This window comes from Panthera pardus, unplaced genomic scaffold (assembly GCF_024362965.1).
Source record: "Panthera pardus isolate Hobbes unplaced genomic scaffold, ASM2436296v1 HiC_scaffold_10, whole genome shotgun sequence".
Lineage (NCBI taxonomy): Eukaryota > Metazoa > Chordata > Mammalia > Carnivora > Felidae > Panthera > Panthera pardus.
The window spans coordinates 93,954,196-93,974,450 of NW_026526655.1; the positions used below are offsets into that span (position 1 = coordinate 93,954,196).

General features: G+C 44.3%; 2 protein-coding genes across 3 annotated transcripts in view; one reads left to right on the top strand and one right to left on the bottom strand.

The window, feature by feature from the left end:
* LCT (lactase) overlaps nt 1–14,982 on the top strand; it is a 51,715-nt gene extending 36,733 nt beyond the window's left edge. Inside the window, exons 10-17 of the mRNA XM_019454804.2 lie at nt 629–919; nt 3,533–3,731; nt 5,034–5,236; nt 7,326–7,435; nt 10,049–10,183; nt 11,796–12,019; nt 12,825–13,055; nt 13,668–14,982. Coding sequence (XP_019310349.2) covers nt 629–919; nt 3,533–3,731; nt 5,034–5,236; nt 7,326–7,435; nt 10,049–10,183; nt 11,796–12,019; nt 12,825–13,055; nt 13,668–13,888 — 1,614 coding nt within the window. The 3' untranslated portion in view covers nt 13,889–14,982. The remainder of the gene's footprint in view (nt 1–628; nt 920–3,532; nt 3,732–5,033; nt 5,237–7,325; nt 7,436–10,048; nt 10,184–11,795; nt 12,020–12,824; nt 13,056–13,667) is intronic.
* A 3,943-nt stretch (nt 14,983–18,925) lies between these two features.
* Nucleotides 18,926–20,255, bottom strand: part of UBXN4 (UBX domain protein 4) — a 44,144-nt gene continuing 42,814 nt past the window's right edge. For both annotated transcript variants that reach the window (XM_019454789.2, XM_053909226.1), the window contains exon 13: nt 18,926–19,586. In XM_019454789.2, coding sequence (XP_019310334.1) covers nt 19,448–19,586 — 139 coding nt within the window. In that variant the 3' untranslated portion in view covers nt 18,926–19,447. The remainder of the gene's footprint in view (nt 19,587–20,255) is intronic.

Here is a 20,255-nt window from a genome sequence, read left to right on the forward strand (position 1 = left end):
TCTCCCTCTTTCTCTCTGCTCCTCCCCTTGTGCTCTCTCTCTCATAAATAAATAAACACTAAAAAGAAGTAAATTACAGAACTTGTACCTATCATACTACCTAAGCCTGTAAGTAGGCATTTGCTTAGTGGCTTATGGTCACTTTCCCTATAAGGTGGGGGGCGGGGGGAGGGCAGGGGGAGAAGAAGGAGGCACAGAAACTGTGACCCAGGTCCTGATTTGAAATTCTGCCTCCGCAGCTGACACCAGTGGTATTTGTTTGACTGTGGTTGGGGCTGGAGACATGCGATTGTTCATTCAGACTTTTAGTGCACAGCTGCCATATACCAGACACTGCTACATTAAGTGCTGGGACACCAAGATGAAAGTCACGGTGCCTGGGCCTCAGAGTCTTATGGGAAGTCAGTCAGCAATCCCGTAACTGTGAGATGCAGCGTGACGCTGCCAGGATGGACACAAAGTGTGTACAGAAAGCTCTAGGAGTCCAAAAATCAGAGGGTGGCCAGAGAAGGTTCCCAGAGGAAGTGACACTGACATGGGTCCTGACTTGCAGCTCCCCCACTGACAGAAAGGAACTTGTGAAGGCTAGACTGCATGACTTAATTTGACCATGTCTTGTCATCTTGAGATCGAAGGTGCATGGAGAGCAGATGGCAAAGGACTCAGTATTTGGGACACATTTTCTCACACACCGCTGAAGGTTGGAAATGATGACACCGGAGATGTGGCCTGTGACAGTTATCACAAGATTGCTGAGGACGTGGTTGCCCTGCAGAACTTGGCTGTCTCCCACTATCGCTTCTCCATCTCCTGGTCTCGTATCCTCCCGGATGGAACCACAAAATATATCAATGAAGCAGGCCTCAACTACTACGTGCGGCTCATTGACGCGCTGCTGGCTGCCAACATCAAGCCCCAGGTGAGGTTGGGCCCCAGCCAGGGCATTGGTCAAGTCCACATGGGGGAGCCAGCTGGGCCAGGGAGCTCTTTACTGTGTAAACAAAATGCTGTTTTTTAGATTCAGTTTTTGAACTATCAATAAATTCACATGATGCAGAATTTAAAAAGCATTAAGAGTCCACAGTGAAGATTTACCTTCAGTCTCTGACCCCAAGCCATCCAGTTCCCCTCCTTACAGGCAGTCAAGTTTGCTAGGTTCTCATGTCTGCCTTTTGCAGAGGCCAGTCAGGAGACCTATACATGTGTGCGTGTTTGATCCTTTCCCCTCTTTTTTCCTAACGGTCACGTACATGCAGTTTGGTGCTTGCTTTTAATTAATTGTATTTATTTCTTTTTAAAAAATGTTTATTTATTTTGAGAGAGAGAGAGAGAGATGAGGGGAGGGACAGAGAGAGGGAGAGAGAAAATCCCAAGCAGGCTCCCCACTGTCAGTGTAGAGCCCAATACAGGGCTCAATCCCACGAACCGTGAGATCATGACCTGAACTGAAATCAAGAGTCAGACGCTCAATTGACTTAGCCACCTGGGTACCCCCCTTTTTTTTAAATAGGCTTCATGCCCACTGTGGACCCCAACATCAGGGTTGAGCTCATGACCCTGAGATCAAGACCTGAGCTAAGATCAAGAGTGGAATGCTTAACCAACTGAGCCCTTCACAGTATTTTTTTTTTTAACATTTATTTATTTTTGAGACAGAGACAGAGCATGAACAGGGGAGGGTCAGAGAAAGAGGGAGACACAGAATCTGAAACAGGCTCCAGGCTCTGAGCTGTCAGCACAGAGCCTGACGCGGGGCTCGAACCCACGGACCATGAGAACATGACCTGAGCCGAAGTCGGACGCTTAACCGACTGAGCCACCCAGGCGCCCCCCTTCACAGTATTTTTTACACATATTTCCTCAACCATATGTAGCTTCCCTATTTATTCTTTTTAAAAAAAAAGTTATGTGGAATTGTTTATATCTTACTTCTTGAATTACTTTTCTGTTAATTAACACTCTTCCCTGTGATGTTTCCAATATTTGCCATCTTAACCAATGGTGCAATGAGTAACCATAGGCATACATAATTTTGGGTGGGTGTAAGTTTATCTGTAGGCTGTGGTCCTAGGAGCAGAATTGCTGGGGCAAAAGTGCATGTGTTTTGCAGCCAGGAGTTACTTTTTTTAATGTTCTCACTTATTATTTTTGAGAGAGAGAGTGCATGAGCAGGGGAGGGGCAGAGAGAAAGGGGGACAGAGGATCTGAAGTAGGTTCTGCACTGACAGAAGAGCCTGATGTAGGGCTCGGACTCACAAACCATGAGATCATGACCTGAGCTAAGTCAGACACACAACCGACTGAGCCACCCAGGCCCCCCAGCAGGAGTTATTATGAGTAATAATACAGAAGCTCACTTGAGAGCTGACTTTGCTGTCACCAAAATTTTTAAATTTTACTTGGGAGCCTAAGAACGTGTCTCCTCTTCACCTGGGCCCTATGTGATAAAGTGCTGGAGGGTGCTCTTCTATGAAGCTGTGTGTTTCCTCTGCTGTACTGGCTGGGATTACATACTGCAGCCAGAACATGATCTCCACATTACCACTTTTTTTTCCCCTCCAAATAAAGTACTATCTGGACTTTTTCCCTCATACTGCTAACATTGTTGGAGCTAACCAGCCACCTAACACTTACTACCATGAATGCTGAGAGAGAAAATGGCCAGGTGGCTGCCCTGAAAGGACAATGAACTTCACTACACACGATTCAGAACTACATCAGAGAGCATGTAACTCAAGCTCAAACAATCATATAGCCCTTGCAGGCATGGAGACACTGAAGAAAGGAAAAGCGCTGGGCATGGAAAGCTTCAGGGAGGTGTGGATCCTGAATAGAGAGGAGAATGTGGATGGATGGGTGGGCAGGGGAAGGGCATGCCAAAGGGAGAGACTGGGTCTGGGCTAAAGATGGTTAGTGGCCCAGCGCAGACTGAAGACAGTGGACATCTGGCTTAGCCAAGATGGGGTGTGTGAGGGCATCAAGGGGAAGGCCAGGGAACAACAAAGGCCACAAGGACATGGCCCGGAGGCCCATCTCCAGCAAAGTGTTCCCAGCTCCACAGGAAGAACTTCCAGATACACCGGATGAAGTTCATGGGGGGTATCCCATTATAAGTGAAATGCTTTCATCCTCCTGGAGCCTCAGAGCCTCGCTTAGTACAGTCTATTCAGGCTGATTCTGAAGCAGCAGCGTTTCTGATTCCTGACTGCAACCAGAGCAACGCTGAAGAGTGGCCAGGCCAGTGGCCACATGACATAGGCCTCACAGTGATTCCATGACATGCAGGTCTTATTGCCTGAGCCCAAGGTCACAGAGCTGGTAGGTGGCAGAGCCAGGACTCACACCCAGGCTTCTCTGATCCAGATGGGAGTCTCATACTTCAACACAGCTGCCCCCCCCCCAAAAGAACCTGTGAGCTATTTCATGTTTTCATTCATTCTCCACTTTATTGGCATTTGTGCTGGTGCACAACAGCACCAGTGATTTCCCATGAAAGTAGGTTGATGGAACTGCCAGTCTTGCTTTTGCACAGGTGACCATTTACCACTGGGACCTGCCCCAGGCACTCCAGGACGTTGGAGGCTGGGAGAATGACACCATCGTGCAGCGGTTTAAAGAGTATGCAGACGTGCTCTTCCAGAGGCTGGGAGACAAGGTGAAGTTTTGGATCACTCTGAATGAGCCCTTTGTCATCGCTAACCAGGGCTATGGCTACGGGACATCAGCTCCAGGTAAAGGTTCTAGGCTCAACTTGTCAGCTCTTTGGAGTGTGGTGTTCTTAGTCTCACCAAGACTTGAAATCCCGGAGGCACTGGAAGAGGAGGCCAAGAAAGCCCTGTGGCGGTGCTTTACAATCGCTGCCTCTTGTTCAAGGCTGCCTGACAGGCAGCAGGTTTCCCCTTCTGACACCACTTTTTGCTAAATATGGATTTTACATCTCAGTACTCTCCAAATAGCTTCATTTCTTTGTGCTTTTTTTTTTGACTTGCCTCAGATGGGAAGCTTCCCGAGATCAGGGACATGGTCTAATCGGTGTAGGGAAGGACTAGTTATCAGGCTGTACAGGTCCACAGTGTGTTTTCTGCAACTTCAAAATCCAAAAGTTTCCAAGAATTGATTTGGCTGATGTGAGCTCATCCTCACTTGAACCAATATAAGGCTGCTCATGGGCATTATCCCACTTAGTGTCAACATTTCTGCTACAGACACATTTGGCTCCTTGATTACAGAGCGCTCTCCTGGGCCCTGCTAGGGTGATGTGTAAACATGTTATAGGCAACTTATTACTTTTCTAAGACACAAAAATCTTGTACTTCCAAACCATATGGACCCTAAGGGTTTCGAATAAGGGATTGTGGACCTGTCCTTGTACCTTTAGAACCATCCAGTTTACCTTTTCTTTAGTTCTGAGCTTAAGAAAATAAATTTGTGTTTATGCAATTCCTTGGGATCACATGTAAAAGCTGAAAAGTGCCACAAATCGTTACCACATTTATCTCCCCTTGATCCTTGGTTGGTGCTTTGGTTTACCATTCCTTCAACTTTCTTCAACACGTGAGAGGTGACCTTTCTCACAGCATTCGCTCCCAAGGAATCTGTCATCTGCTTCCATCAGCTACATTGTCCAATGCTCCTTCCACTCTAGTTCCCCATCCGCCAGGATGTCAACTCCCAAGGCACATACTTTGCTGGGTAGTTTGGGACATAGGAGCCACTCTCTGGGGGAGACTTATAGAAACCAACATTTACCAAGTGTCTGCTCACCAGACACAGTGCTGCTTGGTGCTTCACATACACGACCTCATTTCCTTCTTACAAGAACTCTCTAGTGCTCACTTTGCCAAGAAGGAGCCTGAAAGACTGAATTACCCAAAGTTACACAGCCAGCAAGTAAGAAGTGAAGCCAGGATTTGAATTTCCTTCCTCCTGACACCCAGACCTACACTCCCCCAAACATAGAGGCCGTCTATAGGCAGAGAGTGATATTCTTGGCCATGTTCATTCTTCATTGACATCCATGTATGTGTTTCCAGGAATCTCCTTTAGGCCTGGCACTGCCCCCTACGTTGTTGGCCACAACCTAATAAAGGCTCATGCTGAGGCCTGGCATCTGTACAATGATGTGTACCGTGCCAGTCAAGGTGGTGTGATTTCCATTACCATCAACAGTGACTGGGCTGAGCCCAGAGACCCTTCCAACCAGGAGGATGTGGAGGCAGCCAGGAGATACGTTCAGGTCTGTTTTTCCTTTGGTCATTGTTATTACTCTCGCCTGTTTTTCCCTCCTGTCGTGAGCTAATAGAAATAGAATTGGATTACAAAACAAAGATTTAGGTTGAGGACCCTGTTTTGCTGTTACCTTATTTTGTGAACTTGAGAAGATCACTTAGCCATTTTTATACCTTAGTTTCCTCATGTATGAAGTAGAGATGACCTATCCATATCATAGGTTTGCTGTGATCAAAGTTCTTTGGGATTGAGTTTTCTTTTAAGTCTTAAAAATGATTTTTACACGTCCTTGCTGCATGCAACACTGGCTTGAAGGTAACTAACAGAAATGCCAGCTCTTCAATCTCTGGTTTGACTGTAGTAGCTGATAGAGCAGGGCTGCAATGTCACACTTCACCTCTAGGTGTCACCATTTAATGTTATTTACTTGGCCTAAGAATTCCTTGAGTAGGGTGTGAAACTCATTAGTGCCCCTGATCTTCCAATTCTGAATTTTAACATAAGGACATGCACCTTTGGTCATGAGATTTTGCTCCTAGGAAGGAGAGTCACTTGTAAGCAGTGGACCATCCTTATTTCAGTGTGAGCCCCTGACATGAGAGAAAAGAATAACATTTGTCAGGGCACAGCTTTTCCTTGGTTCCTGCTAGTGTCTCTGACAAGATTAGAAAGCACCCTCTCCCATGTTTCAGCATCAAAAACAAGGCTCTCTCTCTCTCCACACTGGTCCCCACTTTTTTTTTTTTAATTTTTTAACGTTTATTTATTTTTTTGAGACAGAGAGAGAGAGAGCATGAACAGGAGAGGGTCAGAGAAAGAGGGAGACACAGAATCCGAAACAGGCTCCAGGCTCTGAGCTGTCAGCACAGAACCCAACGCGGGGCTCGAACCCACGGACCGCAAGATCATGACCCGAGCCGAAGTTGGACGCTTAGCCAACTGAGCCACCCAGGCGCCCCTGGTCCCCACTTTTTAGCTCTGTAGAGGAGCCTGCAGACTGCAGTATTCTGAGGGGGCAATATGGGTCTTGGTTTGCCAGACTTTTCACAAGAGAACTTGGTAATAGAGATCAAATTAATGAATGCAAATATGAGCTTAATTTTCCCATTTGTTAGTCAGCTGGGGAAAAAGTCTTGGAACAAAATTAATGCATCCCTCATTTTAGAGTCACAAAACTGGTAAATTAAAGCAATCATTTTTTCTGAAATCAAAACCCCGAACCTCAGGAAATACTAAGCTCTAATCTCATTAGATTGAGCCGCGTGTCGGTGAACTGTGATGCAGCCCAGGACCATGATACACACACACCATAGTAAAATCAGTTTCCACGGAAAGGAACGGCTTGTTACCTAGAGTGTGCGAAGCCTCTTTTGCCAGGGTGTGTGTGTTCCAAAGCCTCCTCTCTGAGAATGGAAGCCTGCCCTCACCCCACATTTCAGGCATCAACCAGCAGGTGAGGGGGAGATGGGGAAAGGTCAAAGAAGCCTCTCAGGACCCCAGCATCATAGCATTTGTGTGCCGTATCCTCCCTGAGGGTAAGGATGACCTAGACCCCATTCAAGAAAATAGGTTGAAAAGTTCCCCAAAAGTTGGATTGACTGTGAATCCAAAGCTCATGAAGAATCATCCTTTGCCTTGGGCAGCCAAGAAAGCCTTGAATTTCAGCCCTCCCCAGAAAGTTCTGGTTGATCCTTAGGCAGGATGATGGGGAAGGACCTGATTTGCGGTAAGAGGACATCCACAGCCTGGAGGCTTCTGGTCTCTCCTGGTCTTCTGTAGCAACTTGCTAAGGGCAGGCAGGCAGGCAGCATCTATTGAGTCCTGAGGCAGTGCTAAGTGAAGTGCGTCGCCCTTCGAGCTGCAGGGGTTGAGAATGCGGCCCTGCCCCCAAAGGGGCTGTAGCAAGTGAGAAGATGTGTTCCATTTAAGCTGGAACGTGCATGCAGCCACAGAGGAGATGCGGGTTTAAGACTGGGCATTGGGGAGATAGAAGGGTGGTTCCAAGGTCAGTGACTTATGGGCAGGGAAGCTGCTGTCTCCAGGTGTGCCCCCCACACCCCATTAATGCCAGGCTGTCACCCCAACCCCACCTACAGTTCATGGGAGGCTGGTTTGCACATCCTATTTTCAAGAATGGCGATTACAACGAGGTGATGAAGACACGGATCCGTGACAGGAGCTTGGCCGCAGGCCTCAGCAAGTCTCGGTAGGTCCTGGTGCTCACATGCTCAGCCGGGGAAGGGTCAGGAGGAAGTCTGGTCTGGGATGCTGAACTGAGGCTCCAGGTGGGCAGCTCAGTGTTGAGAGTGTGGCTGTTGGGGTCAGAGAGCTACTGTATCTCTAAGTTTCCCTGATTGCTGGCAAGACCGAACACGATCGTGTATGTGAAGCTTTCAGCCAAGGACAGGGCTTTGCTACGTGTTTGACAAAAGGTAGATGTGATTATTATTCTGCAGAACAGCCAGGAAATGTGTCCCAGGGGCCCCCACTGCTTAGCTACCCTCTCCCTCACTGCAAGGATGAATTTCTCTGTTTACTAGATCATCACCTTACCAGTGAATGTGAGCAGCAGTGGGTGATGGCCAGGCATGTGCTTTTTGTCACTTGGCCAGTAGGTTGCGATGGTTGCACTAAAGATGTGCTACTTCTGGACCACTCCTCTGTCAAGGGAGTAAGAGCAACATCAACACCTAACATTTATCCTTCTGTTGGCGCTCTTAGTCCTATTTAAGGAGGAATAAACTGAGGCACAAAGATCATAGCAAGATTACCCAGCTATTGAAGTGATGGAGTCAGGATTTGAAACCAGGCTGACTCCAGGGCCCACCCTCTGGGTTTGAGAGTCATCTGGCTGGGATTAGAGGTGTGTGTGGAGAGGAACGGAGTGACCTGGCTTTATGGGAATGTACCCTCAAACTCCAAGGGAACTCATGTGACCGTGAGCAGGGGAGGCTAAAAGCAATTCAAGAAGCATGAATTCCTAACCTAGCCTGTTCATCTTTCCCTTATGTAGCCCAGCTGTGCAGGTTACACAACCCAGTCCCCATCCACACAATGCACTCCTGCCCTGGTGGGGGCAAGCCTGCTGAGCAGGCTGTGACTAAAGGTCTGATCTGCCAACTCTGGTCTGTAACAAGCAGGTCAGCCCTCCAGTCCATCAACACGATTCTGCTGGGCACTTACTGTGTGCCCAGGTCAGGGTCAGGCCCAGCAAGGTCCACGTGAGGAGAGGCTTCTCAGTCTGGCTCCTCAAGCTGCCGACACGCCAGCTGGGAAGACGGTGACTTGACCACTCCAAGGAGTTCTCTTCCCTAATTTCTTCATGCAAAGAAAACTCAGAAGAGGAGATTGGGCAGGCCGAGTAGGATAAGGAGACTTTGTGGACAAGGGGGGACATCAGTTAAGCTGGGCCTCAACAATGAATAGCGTGTGGGAGAGCAAAGGGCATTCCATCCGAGGGGAAGGGTGTGAGAACTGGCCCAGAGGGAATGAGTGGGGTACCTGCAGCTGAGAGTTGGGGGGACTGGCCCCAGTGGCAGTGGGGGTGGGGGGCAAGGCCACAGAACAGAGGGCCTAGAGGCCAGACACAGGGGCTCAGCGCTGATGCCACAAACCCTAAGGAGTCACTACTGGCTCCTGGGCAAGAGAGTGAGGGGGGTGAGGGATTTGGGCTTTAATTTTCTCCCAGTGTTTCAGAAACCCCAGGGAGGGAAGGTTTTGATCTACTAGGTTAACAGGGTAGCACAAATCTTAGGATGAAAGTGTCAGGTGCCCAAGAAGGGTCATCTCTAAGCTAGCATCCTAAATTAGCAGCCCCAGTGTTACCCTGTCAGAGCACGTAAGTAATCAGATTCGGCTGAGAGGAATCTATCGGTGCTGCACCCAAATGCATGTTAGTCACATCTTGTAAAAAGTCTCTGAGTACCTACAGTACGTGTGGAAAATGCTCCACCAGATGTTAAAAAAAAAAAAAAAAAAAAAAAGTAAAATCATGTGAGCATAAAAGTCTAACTCTCAAAAGTTCAATAAATTTTAAAAAATATTTCCCCTGCTAATAAGGATGGACTTTGGAGAAAAGAGGCATGCCTAAACAAACCATAACAAAAACAACAGAGAAACTCAGGGCAGATTATGGAAACACAAATTACAAAAGATACTATAACCTTGAGAACATCAAGGATTAGTCTCAAGGGGTGTTATCTCAGACATGTTCTTGATTTCAAAGATAGTAAGTATCTTAGATGGTATTTTATCTCAGATGGTAAATATCAAAGTTGCATGTTAATTTCTGAAGTAAATTAAAATGTATCCATGTATGTGTACATGTATGTACATAATGTCCATGGGGGAGAGGGGGTTGACCCTGAAAGGAAGGTTTGTAAAATGGTCACTGGTAGTTGTTTGTTTTTTGTTTTTTTGAGAAAGAGCACAAATAGGGTATGGGCAGAGACAGAAGGGGACAGAGGATCTCTGCTGACAGCACAGAGCCTGATGCAGTGCTTGAACTCATGAACTGTGAAATCATGACCTGAGCTGAAAGTCAAATGCTCAACCGACTGAGCCACCCAGGTGCCCCGGTCATGCGTATTTTCATTTGGCCAACAGGAAGAGGAGGGTCTTGCAGGTTTATGGTCTGGAGGGAGGAGCCTCAGGTGCTTTCAGCAGCGGCTGGAAGGACCTCTCCTTGCTCCTGAACAGCTGCCCCCCTCGTCACCACCAGGCCTGTAGTTCAGAGTGCTCCCCCAACCCTCCCCCAGGACGTTCTCTTCCCAAAGCATGATGCTCGAGCCCCACACTCTCAATGTCTCCTTCCCACCAGGCTCCCAGAGTTCACGGAAAGTGAGAAGAGGAAGATCAATGGCACTTATGACTTTTTTGGATTCAATCACTACACCACTGTCCTGGCCTACAACCTTGACTATGCCTCTTGGATCTCTTCCTTTGATGCAGACAGGTAAGTTGGCCAACAGGGCACAGAGAACTATCTTTGGAGACGACAGCAGGTGCCCCTTTGCCCAGCTCTTACTGCACAGCCTCAGAAAGCCGCCTCCTGGTGCCATACACCCTGGGGTTTAAAGAGGAGTCCACTCCTGTGATACTTAATGAAACTTGTCAGTCTGCTAGTAATACCAGCTAGGATCTCCAGGGTGCTTCCCATGGAGACAGACATGCTTGGAGTTTCTTTCAAACGTTTTCAAGATTTTGCGATTTTCTTTCCCTTGGTTTGCTTCTATTGTCAAGTTTGTTTCCCTTGCCAGATGTATTTAAGTCAAAATAATAGTAAGGTGTTGTTTTTTTCCCTTTTCGGGGTAAAGGTCAAAAGGGTTATTTTTGCCTTATACAGTCACAGTGGAAACATTAGAAAGCAAGGAGAGGTGTATGTGTAGAGGTATATGACCTCTTTTTCTCTTTATAAATATAATATGTAAGTATATATATTATAAACCATGAGTAATATATAGTTTGGTAGTATTTATGCACAAAAATATATTACCAAAAGCCAGGATTATATGTATATACTCTTTTGTTCCTTTTTTTTTTTTTTTTTTTAAAGATTTTATTTTTAATATCCACCCAACATGGGGCTCGAACCCATAACCCTGAGATCAAGAGTTGCAAATTCCACCAACTGAGCCAGCCAGGTGCCCCTATTTTATTCCTTTTATAACAAGCATGTTTCCATCAGCTGTGAATCCATCCAGGTTCTTTGAAAACAAACAGCTACAGCCCCACTGCATCCTGCAACCCCCAGAGTCTCTTGCTGAGGGGGCTGAGAACACTCCCCTGCTGGTCCCTGTCTGAGCACCCATTGGACTCTTGCTGCCTCATCAGGCCTTGCACTTGACCCAGGATGAAATGTCCCGGGTCCAGTTTGGCTGAGCAAGATAAATTCAGTTACTGATTAAGACTATGTTTTTGTGTTTTTTTTCTGAAGGATTTGGACACGAAGATCCAAATAATTGGTCCTTATTTGAAATGTATGACTCTGGAGACGTTCAAGTTTCTGTGTTTCCCCCAGCAAATGCTCCTTTAGCACAATCTGTTGCCCTCACCTGGCTCATCACTGAAAAGAGGCAGGGTCTTGGGCATCGGAAGCAGGTCCCAGCCTGTCTGCTCCCTGTTGTCACATCACACACACAGTTGGTGCTTGTGGCCACACCTGTGGTGTTGACTAGATGTAGTTGACTCAGGGGAGCCCATTCTCTCTCCTGACACAGCATTCACATCCCACTGGAGATTGTGATCAGGGAACCCCAGAGACCTTTCACATCTGTTGTGAAGTATGGTCTATTAACAGAGCGCCTACAGAGGGTCTAGTCCATGAGTAGAGACCATTCTCTGAACAGGTGGAAACAGAGCCGACATGGCCTGTCAAAGCCACACGGGCATTGAGCAGTACAACTAGGAGAATATGAGGCAATTTGACTATTCTAGGTTTAGTTATGATTTTCAAGTCTAGACTAAACCTAAGGCTTTTCTTAGTATAAATCTTGTTTTGTGTTTTGTGCCAAAGGCCTCTTGGGATTTACAAACTGACACCGAATCTCTCATGTTTGAACCTATAGAGGAGTTGCCTCCATCACAGATCGTTCTTGGCCAGACTCTGGCTCCTTCTGGTTGAAGGTGACACCTTTTGGCTTTAGGAAGATACTGAACTGGATAAAGGAGGAGTACAACAACCCCCTAATTTACGTAACAGAGAATGGAGTGTCTCAACGTGGAGAAACTGACCTCAATGACACTCTAAGGATCTCCTACCTCCGCAGTTACATCAATGAGGCGCTCAAAGGTAGGGAAGGCCTATCCCTTCCTCCATGTGCACCTTTCACTGTTGGAAACACGTGCTAACGTCTGCAGTGAGAGGAGTACTGCACTCATGAGACCCTGTCATGACAGGCAGCTTCTCACTCCTGCTGGGTTTAAACTTTTCTCTGAGGCTACACTCCGAGTCTTTTCCTTCCTAGATTTAAGCTCAGCAAGCAAACCCAGTAGCCAGATACAGTGAGGCCTGAATTCCTGGCCAGGGTCATTTCCCTGCTGGATCGTCCCTGAACAGCAGCGCTCTGATGAGGGCAGGGGCTAGGAGGAGTAGGCTGGGGGCGGGCGGGGTGTCTGTCGGGTCTGTTCCCCAAGCAGAAGTTTGAGACCCTCAGCTCAACAGAACCACCTGGGATGGGACTAGGACAAGGGACTATCTAACCCTGAGTCAAAGACACTGAGCACTGCAGCAGTAGAAACAAACAGAAAGTCCTATTCCAGTGAAAATCTTTTCCAAGAGCCACTTACTTTCTTTAGGAAGAAGTATTAACACTCTAAGGCACTGCCCAAGACTGGTATCCCCACATGCAGAGACAGAGAGGATCACAGAGGACTCAGCAGGATTAATGTAGTCTACCCATGTTCCTGACTTCCGTTCAGGGCTGAGCCTTTCTGGAAACATGCTGATGGCTCTGTAGGTCCATCCACAGAGGACCTGCACCTGCAAGTGGGGACTGTGGGCGAGTCGTGGGCAGGCATGGCTTTTGTAGGCTGGGCGGAATGGTGTCCTGTAAGACAAAGGGAAGGAAGCTCATGCTGTGGCCTCTGCATTTAAGCAACTGTGCAGGATAAGGTGGACCTTCGAGGATACACGGTTTGGAGTGTGATGGACAATTTTGAGTGGGCCACAGGCTTCGCAGAGAGGTTTGGTCTGCATTTTGTGAACTACATGGACCCTTCTCTGCCAAGGATCCCAAAAGCATCAGCCAAGCTCTTCGCCTCTATAGTCCGGTGCAACGGCTTCCCTAACCCTGCAGCGGGGCCACACCCTTGTCTCCAGCCAGAAGGTAAGATGTGGCTCGGGGAGGGACTAAAGCCAGAGGGTTAGTGGGGCTTTTTGGTCTATTTTCTTCTACCCTCCTCTCTGCCTTTCCATTCCCCTCATTCATTCGACCAGTATTTTTTTTTTTTTTTTTAATGCTTCAGACATTCTTAGGATGGAACAAAGGAACTCAGGGTTAATGTTACCTAGAAAGTAGGCCCTGGTCTGGGAAGAGCAGGTCTAGATTCTTGTCCCAGCCCTACCACTAACTGTGTCAAGACCTTAGGTAAGAAACGAGGCACATGCCACCAGGTTGACAGGAGAATCTAATACAATGACTGCAAACAGTGCCTGGCATGATGTAGAGGCCCAATATTTGATGACTGAAAAAGCATAAATTACTACAGAAAAGAAAGAGATAAGTATCCATTTTAATTGTTCACAGATTTTTAAAAAATACAACTACTTCATTCAGAGGTTCAGTAACTCAGTGAAAGGGACGCATCCCATCACCTCAGCAATGTGCTCACTCTGGACACCTGTGTGACTTATCTATTCCAAGGATCTAGCTTGTGCTTAATAAAGGTTAACACTGATCTGATGACTACATCATCTGCCCTTTGTTGTCCTCTCCTAGATGCTGGACCTACCGTCAGCCCCATGCAGGAGGAGGAAGTTCAGTTCCTGGGGTTAACACTAGGTGTGACGGAAGCCCAAACAGCTTTGTATGTACTCTTTTCTCTTGTGATTCTTGGCGTCTGCTGTGTGACATTTCTGTCATACAAGTACTGTAAGCGCTCCAAGCAAGGGAAAACACAACCAGGCCAACAGGAATTGAACACTCTTTCTGCATTCTGACCCATGAGTTCCCACCTACTCCAGTTCTGCAAAACAAATCTAGTTTGTATGCCTTCGCTGCCCACAAAACTCCTTAGGATCTTCTGCCCATAGCAGACTTCTTCATGAAGGCCTTCTGCACTGTTGGAGACTAATCTTGAAGGCTCTCCAGTCCCTAATGAAAATGGAAATATCTGCATCCTGTCCCAGGATCAGGAATTCATTAAGGTATTGAAGACCCTGAGCCATGCAGAGGTGCAGGCACTGAACTCATCTGGTGGGTCTGTGAGCCACTTAATTTAACTGGGCTGTTTTAAGGTTCAGAAACTTTAAAGGTGGAAATATGAGTAAAAACTAGAGCAGTCCTTTAAACAAGAAATCAACTCCACTGTGCAGATGGACTGCAAGGTCATCTCCTGACCTGTCTTCAGACTCCCTCTCAGCCTCATACCTTGTGTTGCTCAGAAAAGAAAAATGGTACTGTGAGCTGTGTCCTAGGTCCTATGGCTGCTTCTCCTTGAGAGGGGAGGTTCCACAGAAGGTATGCAGTCACACAAGCTCTCTGGGGTTTCTAAGCTTTTCCACTAGATCAAGGCTTTCTGCTTACATTATATATTCCATTGGCAGAGACCCTAACATACAAAAAAAGATGACCTCTGAATGATCCTTTATCCCCATCATAGCCACCTTTTTGTCTTTCCTGTCTCTCCCCTGTCCAGGACGACTTCTAAGGACCCAAGTATGGCTTACAAGGCCCAGGTGATCTGCCCTCGGTTCACTTAGCCTGTTTCCTTTCTTCCTCTCTCAATCTGTGATAATTCTGAACCTCGTGTAAATCCTTGACTAGCTCATCTTCCTTTGTGTATTTGCAAATAGCATTCTTCTCCCTAGGATGCCCTTTCTCCTGAAATGCCTTCAAGTCTCAGTGCAAATAATGCATTTTTCCCTCAGCACAGCTTCCCTGAATCCCCAAAACACTTCTCCCTTTACTTGGCTTGTAAATACCCCCTATTACAGCTAGTCCATGTTATGCTGGAGATGCATATTTCTCTACTCTCAGCTTCTTGAGGATAAAGGACCATGTCTCACTGTCTCTAGCAAGCACATTTTGGAGATCAGGCATAGAAAGCACACCTGATCCTTTTGTGTGTTTATTTACAAAACACACCCAGAGTAGTGGTGGGAGTACAAGAAGATGTGGTCTTTATCAGTTCCCCTCAAATATGCTAATAATAATAAGATAATCTCAGTATAGAATACTTTAAAACCTATTTGGTCTATACATTCTTTCTAGATATCTTGGAGAATGCTATTTAAAAATAAAGTGTGGTTTTCAACTAGATTTAAAAAAGTGATCACGGGATGGCCTGGCTGGCTCGGTCGGTAGAGCATGCAACTCTTGATCTCAGGGTCATGAGTTGAGCCCCACATGTGGGGTGGGGTCTACTTTAAATAAATAAATAAATAAATAAATAATCATACCTGAAATTTTGTTTCTTGTAGGCATTCTTTCCCTGAATTTGGTGTATCCGTAGAAAATTCCTATCCAATGTTTCACTGCCAGGGGCCCCAACCTGACAATTTGTGGTATACAAGCATTTTTCTCCGAGGGTAAAGACGGTTCTAAAACTGATATTAGAAATACTTCTTAGGCAGAAAGAGTCAGTATTATAAGTGGCCAATTATATCTAAATCTTAAATTCAGTGTTACTTTTTTGGGGACAAAAAATGTACAAAGAGCCAGAATAATCTGGGGAAAAAAAGAATACCAAAACATTATGAAGTTAGTTGTCAAAAACAGCTTGGTAGCAGAGGGAGAAAAGAAAAGAGCAACAAAAGAAGAGAGTATATAATAAACCAACTACATGTGAGCATAAAGTACATGACAAAGATGGCATGCCACATTAGGGGGGGAAATGGGAGTAGTTCATAAATGGTGGTGGGGTCAAGAGGTTAGCTCCTGAGGATGTTAGCCACAGGGAAGGCTAGGAGAATACTAGGACAGCTAGGTGATTTTTTTAAAATTAATTTTTAAAGAAAGGTATTGATAAGCAAGACTCAGGACCCAGAAACCATCAAGAAAAACACCGATAAATCTGATCACATGAATATTGTGGCAAAAACTTAACAACCAACATACTCGTCAAAAGATAAAAGAGGGAATAATATTTATAGCATATGCTAGACAAAGGGCTATTTTTCCTTATATACACGGAATTTTTAAAAATCAATGAAGATGAAAAAATAAAAATTGGCAAATACAGGCATTTCTCAGAAAATTGAAGTAACCAATATTAAAAGATGTTCCACCTCATTTGTGATCAACACAATGCATATAATTTTTCATCTACCATGGATAAAGATAAAAAAGCGTAACAGTGTTGGTAAGAATGTGGGGAAATCAACATTCTCAGTCACTGCTGGTGGGAGGCTAAATTCCAACAGCCTTTAAAGGAGGCAATCTGGCAGCATCACTTATAATTCAAAACTGCAAACACTCAATGACTCAATTATCCAAACATATCCTACAGATATATTTTCACAGCTAAGAAGACAGATACTGTCCCAAAGATGCTCACTATAGCAATATTTCTAATAGAAAAACAAAAACAAAACCCTGTAATAACCAATGGATGCCACCAGAAAATGGATGGTTAAGTTAGCATAAATTTATAAGTAAGCTGCTACGCAGCCATTAATAATGAGAACGAGGTAGTTATGTGTTGACAGGGAAAAGATCTTCAAGACTGTGTAAGTAAAGGAGCAAGATACAGAACATATAATATTGTTACAAAATAAAGATCACATTATTTGCTTGTATATGCATAAAGTTTTTCTGTAGATTACAAAATGTGACTAGAGCTTACCTCTGGGGAATAGGACTGGGGGTAAGATGCAAGGAAAGATAATACATTTTCATCTTACAGCCTTCTATATACTGTTTTGAATTTTTTTACCAAATACACTTTTTAAAATATAAAACTGAGGAGGGATCCTCCTACTCAAAGGTAATGAACTATTCTTTTATGTGTTTCTCTGAGATCTATATTGAACTTTTTTCAAGGCAAACTGACCTGAGATACTCCAAGTTTCTACAAGTATATTTCTAATAGTTACTAGCAGGGTCACACCCATTTGAAAGATTTTGGTTTTTTAAAATCACGTATTGCTATATATTAAGATTACAAACCTTTACTCCAATGGGATGCTTACTGGAAATTTTTCTTTTTCCAAACTCACTTTTTAAATTATGCAAGTAATACGATCATTGCAGAAAATCAGAAAATCATGAAAACCTACTAGGGTGCAAAAGAAATTAAAAGCACATAGAACACTCCTACTATTGTTAATGTTTGGCTGTTTTCTTTACATTATGTTAATACATGTACTGTCTATTTCAAAGCTGAGATCACAACATACCTACAACTCTGTATTCTGCTGTTTTCTCCTAACACATAACAGGTACTCAATCACTATACAGATGTTACACTGAATTGATAAATATTGTACCATTTATCCTTATCAAAAGTTAATTATTTCTGCACAAGGCATTTAGTTGGTATAAGACTTAATGAGTATGTTTCTACCTAAACTTTGTCTACATTTATGATCATTCCTTAGAAAAACTGATCAAGGAATTTGAAACATTTAAGGTTGCCGATGTTTTCCAGAAAGTGTATAACCAGTCTTCATTCTTCCCAACATGACCGCCTGGCTGTTTCCTTGACAACAACAGTATTACCATTTTTACAACTCACTGTATTTCATAGGTAAAAAACAAAATTTTCTATGAATATTTCTTCCTCCCATTACAAAATTAAGTCAGTCTGTATCTTCACTCAAAAGCACTATCTTCTAGTCTAAAAATGGAAGGTTAAAAAAAGAACTGTCAAGTTTACTCTCTTTTTCAAATATCATGAATTTAGTGCTCTCTAATACCAAAAACATAGGGAAGAAGTATCATATAAGTCAGGTTAAGAATCTCTTTAAAATTCTGGGGCGCCTCGGTGGCTCAGTCGGTTAAGTGTCCAACGTTGGCTCAGGTCATAATCTTGCAGTTCGTGAGTTTGAGCCCCCTGTCAGGCTCTGTACTGACAGCTTGGAGCCTGGAGCCTGCTTTGGATGCTGCGTCTCCCTCTTTCCACCCCTCCCCAGCTCACTCTCTCCCTCAAAAATAAACATTAAACAAACAAACAAAAAAAGAATCTCTTTAAAATTCTTAAGAATAACCAGGGGTGCCTGTGTGGCTCATTTCGGTTGAACTTCCACCTCTTGATTTTGGCTCAGGTCATGTTCTCACAGTTCATGGGTTCAAGCTCCCATGTCAGGCTCTGCATTGATAGAATGGAGCCTGTGTCTGCTTGGGAATTCTCTGTCTCCCTCTCTCTGCTACTCCCCCACTCACTTGTGTGTACACTTACTCTCAAATAAACGTAAACAAATATTTTAAAAAATTCTTAAGAATAACTAAATGAGGGGTGCCTGGGTGGTTGGCTCAGCTGGACCTCTCAATTTCAGCTCAGGTCATGATCTCATGGTTTGTTGGATGGAGCCTCATGTGGGGTGTCTGTGATGACACCACAGAGCCTGTTGGGGATCCTCTCTCTTTCTCTCTGCCACTCCCCTAATCATGCTCATTCTCTCTCAAAATAAATAAACTTAAAAAAAAAAAAAAAATGAGGAAAAGGCCTATCTTTATTCCACACTTCTTGTCCTACAGAGGTACTTTAGATCTGTGAAATTTGTCCAGAGCAAAACTTCGCAATAAAGGTGAGAGACTAGTTGTAATTTAAGAGCTGTTTTGCATCTGATGAGAACATGGAAGGTAACATTAGGCAAACAACATGATGCCTCACTGACAGGATGGACACTAACACGGCATCAACATTTATCAGAAAATTTCTTCCTTCACTGATAATTAAAGTAGGGTGGTCACAGCTACTTTCCCGACTTAGCTCCAGGGCAGTACTGGAGGGAAAAACACACACGTGACCTCAAGAGATCCCTATATGACAAAAAGATGCTAAGATACCAAAACTTAAAGCAAAACTAAAATCATTTCGATTTTTGGAAAAGATTTTTTTATTCAGTGTTTAAGATTAAAAACTACAAGATTTTGCTTGCAGCTGATGAGCAAAAAGAGAAAAATTAAACATAAATTATCATCTGATTGACTAGTTAAAATGTTCTGACCCAGAGTCAAATTACTCAGTGACATACCAGTTACTTGGTGTGGACTTAGAAGTTCTGGAGCAAAACAGCTTTAAACAAAACGCATCATCTGACAGCACAGGGCTAATGGGTATATGAAATACTGAGTAAGAAAGCTGATAAAGGGAGGCTGTGGCAGACCTTTTGATTCTTTTAGGCTTCTAGCAGTTGGTTACCATACGCAAGGACAGTTATTTGATTTCCTGACTTGTCTGAGGAGTTAAACAACTTTAACCCACTAAGCAGGGATAGAGAGACACTTTATAGACCAGTTGGAAAAGGAAAAAGCAGTCCACTTCTCCAGTAGAATTTTAGTTGAATTAAATCATAAGAGAAACAATGATTATTGCACATACAGTACTTGTCACACTACATCTGTTGAGTAGAGTTTCCATTCCAAGTGTTGTTTTCATCTTCACCATCATCTTGAGTCCTCAATCTGTAGATCTTCCCCTCCTTTTTAAAATCTTCTCCCCGTTTCTCCAGCACTCTTTTTCTGACTGGTTCCCTAATGTAAGAGGGACAAAAGAGAAGGCAAAATGAAAGTGAAAACAACAGTAATACAAAACTGTTTCCTTTAAACTTCCATTAGTACAGGCAGCTGTATTTTAAGGAAAGTCCATGGGAGCTGAAAAAATAATTTTAAAGAACAAAAATAAAAGCCCACACAGCAAGCTGTGCTACATAATAGTAATTCAGGATTAAATGGTTCTACCCATTGCTCAGTAAGAGTTCTAAAAGTCAGGACTAATAAGACCTAGTCTGAATGCTGTTCCCAGTCTAGAGAAGGACTTCCTGGTATCCGCATTTGAGTGATGTATTAAGGATATAACTGGTCTTTCTAATAGTTATAACAGAAACTAAGATAAAGGCTGAATCAGCCCAATGTCAGTATTTACATAAATCTTCATCTAGAGAGTCAACAGGACATAAGACTAAGGATTCTCCTTACTGATGGCACACAGAGGCAAGGATTTTCATTACTAATTACAGAGCATTGGCGCATTTGCTATAATGCCTACTAATGGCTTAACAGTATAGTGTTTAAGAACAAGAGATAGTAATTATAATAAATCATGCTATAACTTACTAGAAAAGCTATAATCCCAACTTCTAGGAAAATATTTCCTGTTAACCCGTTTCAAATATGCAGAATCTTTTTTTTTCTTTTTCTTTT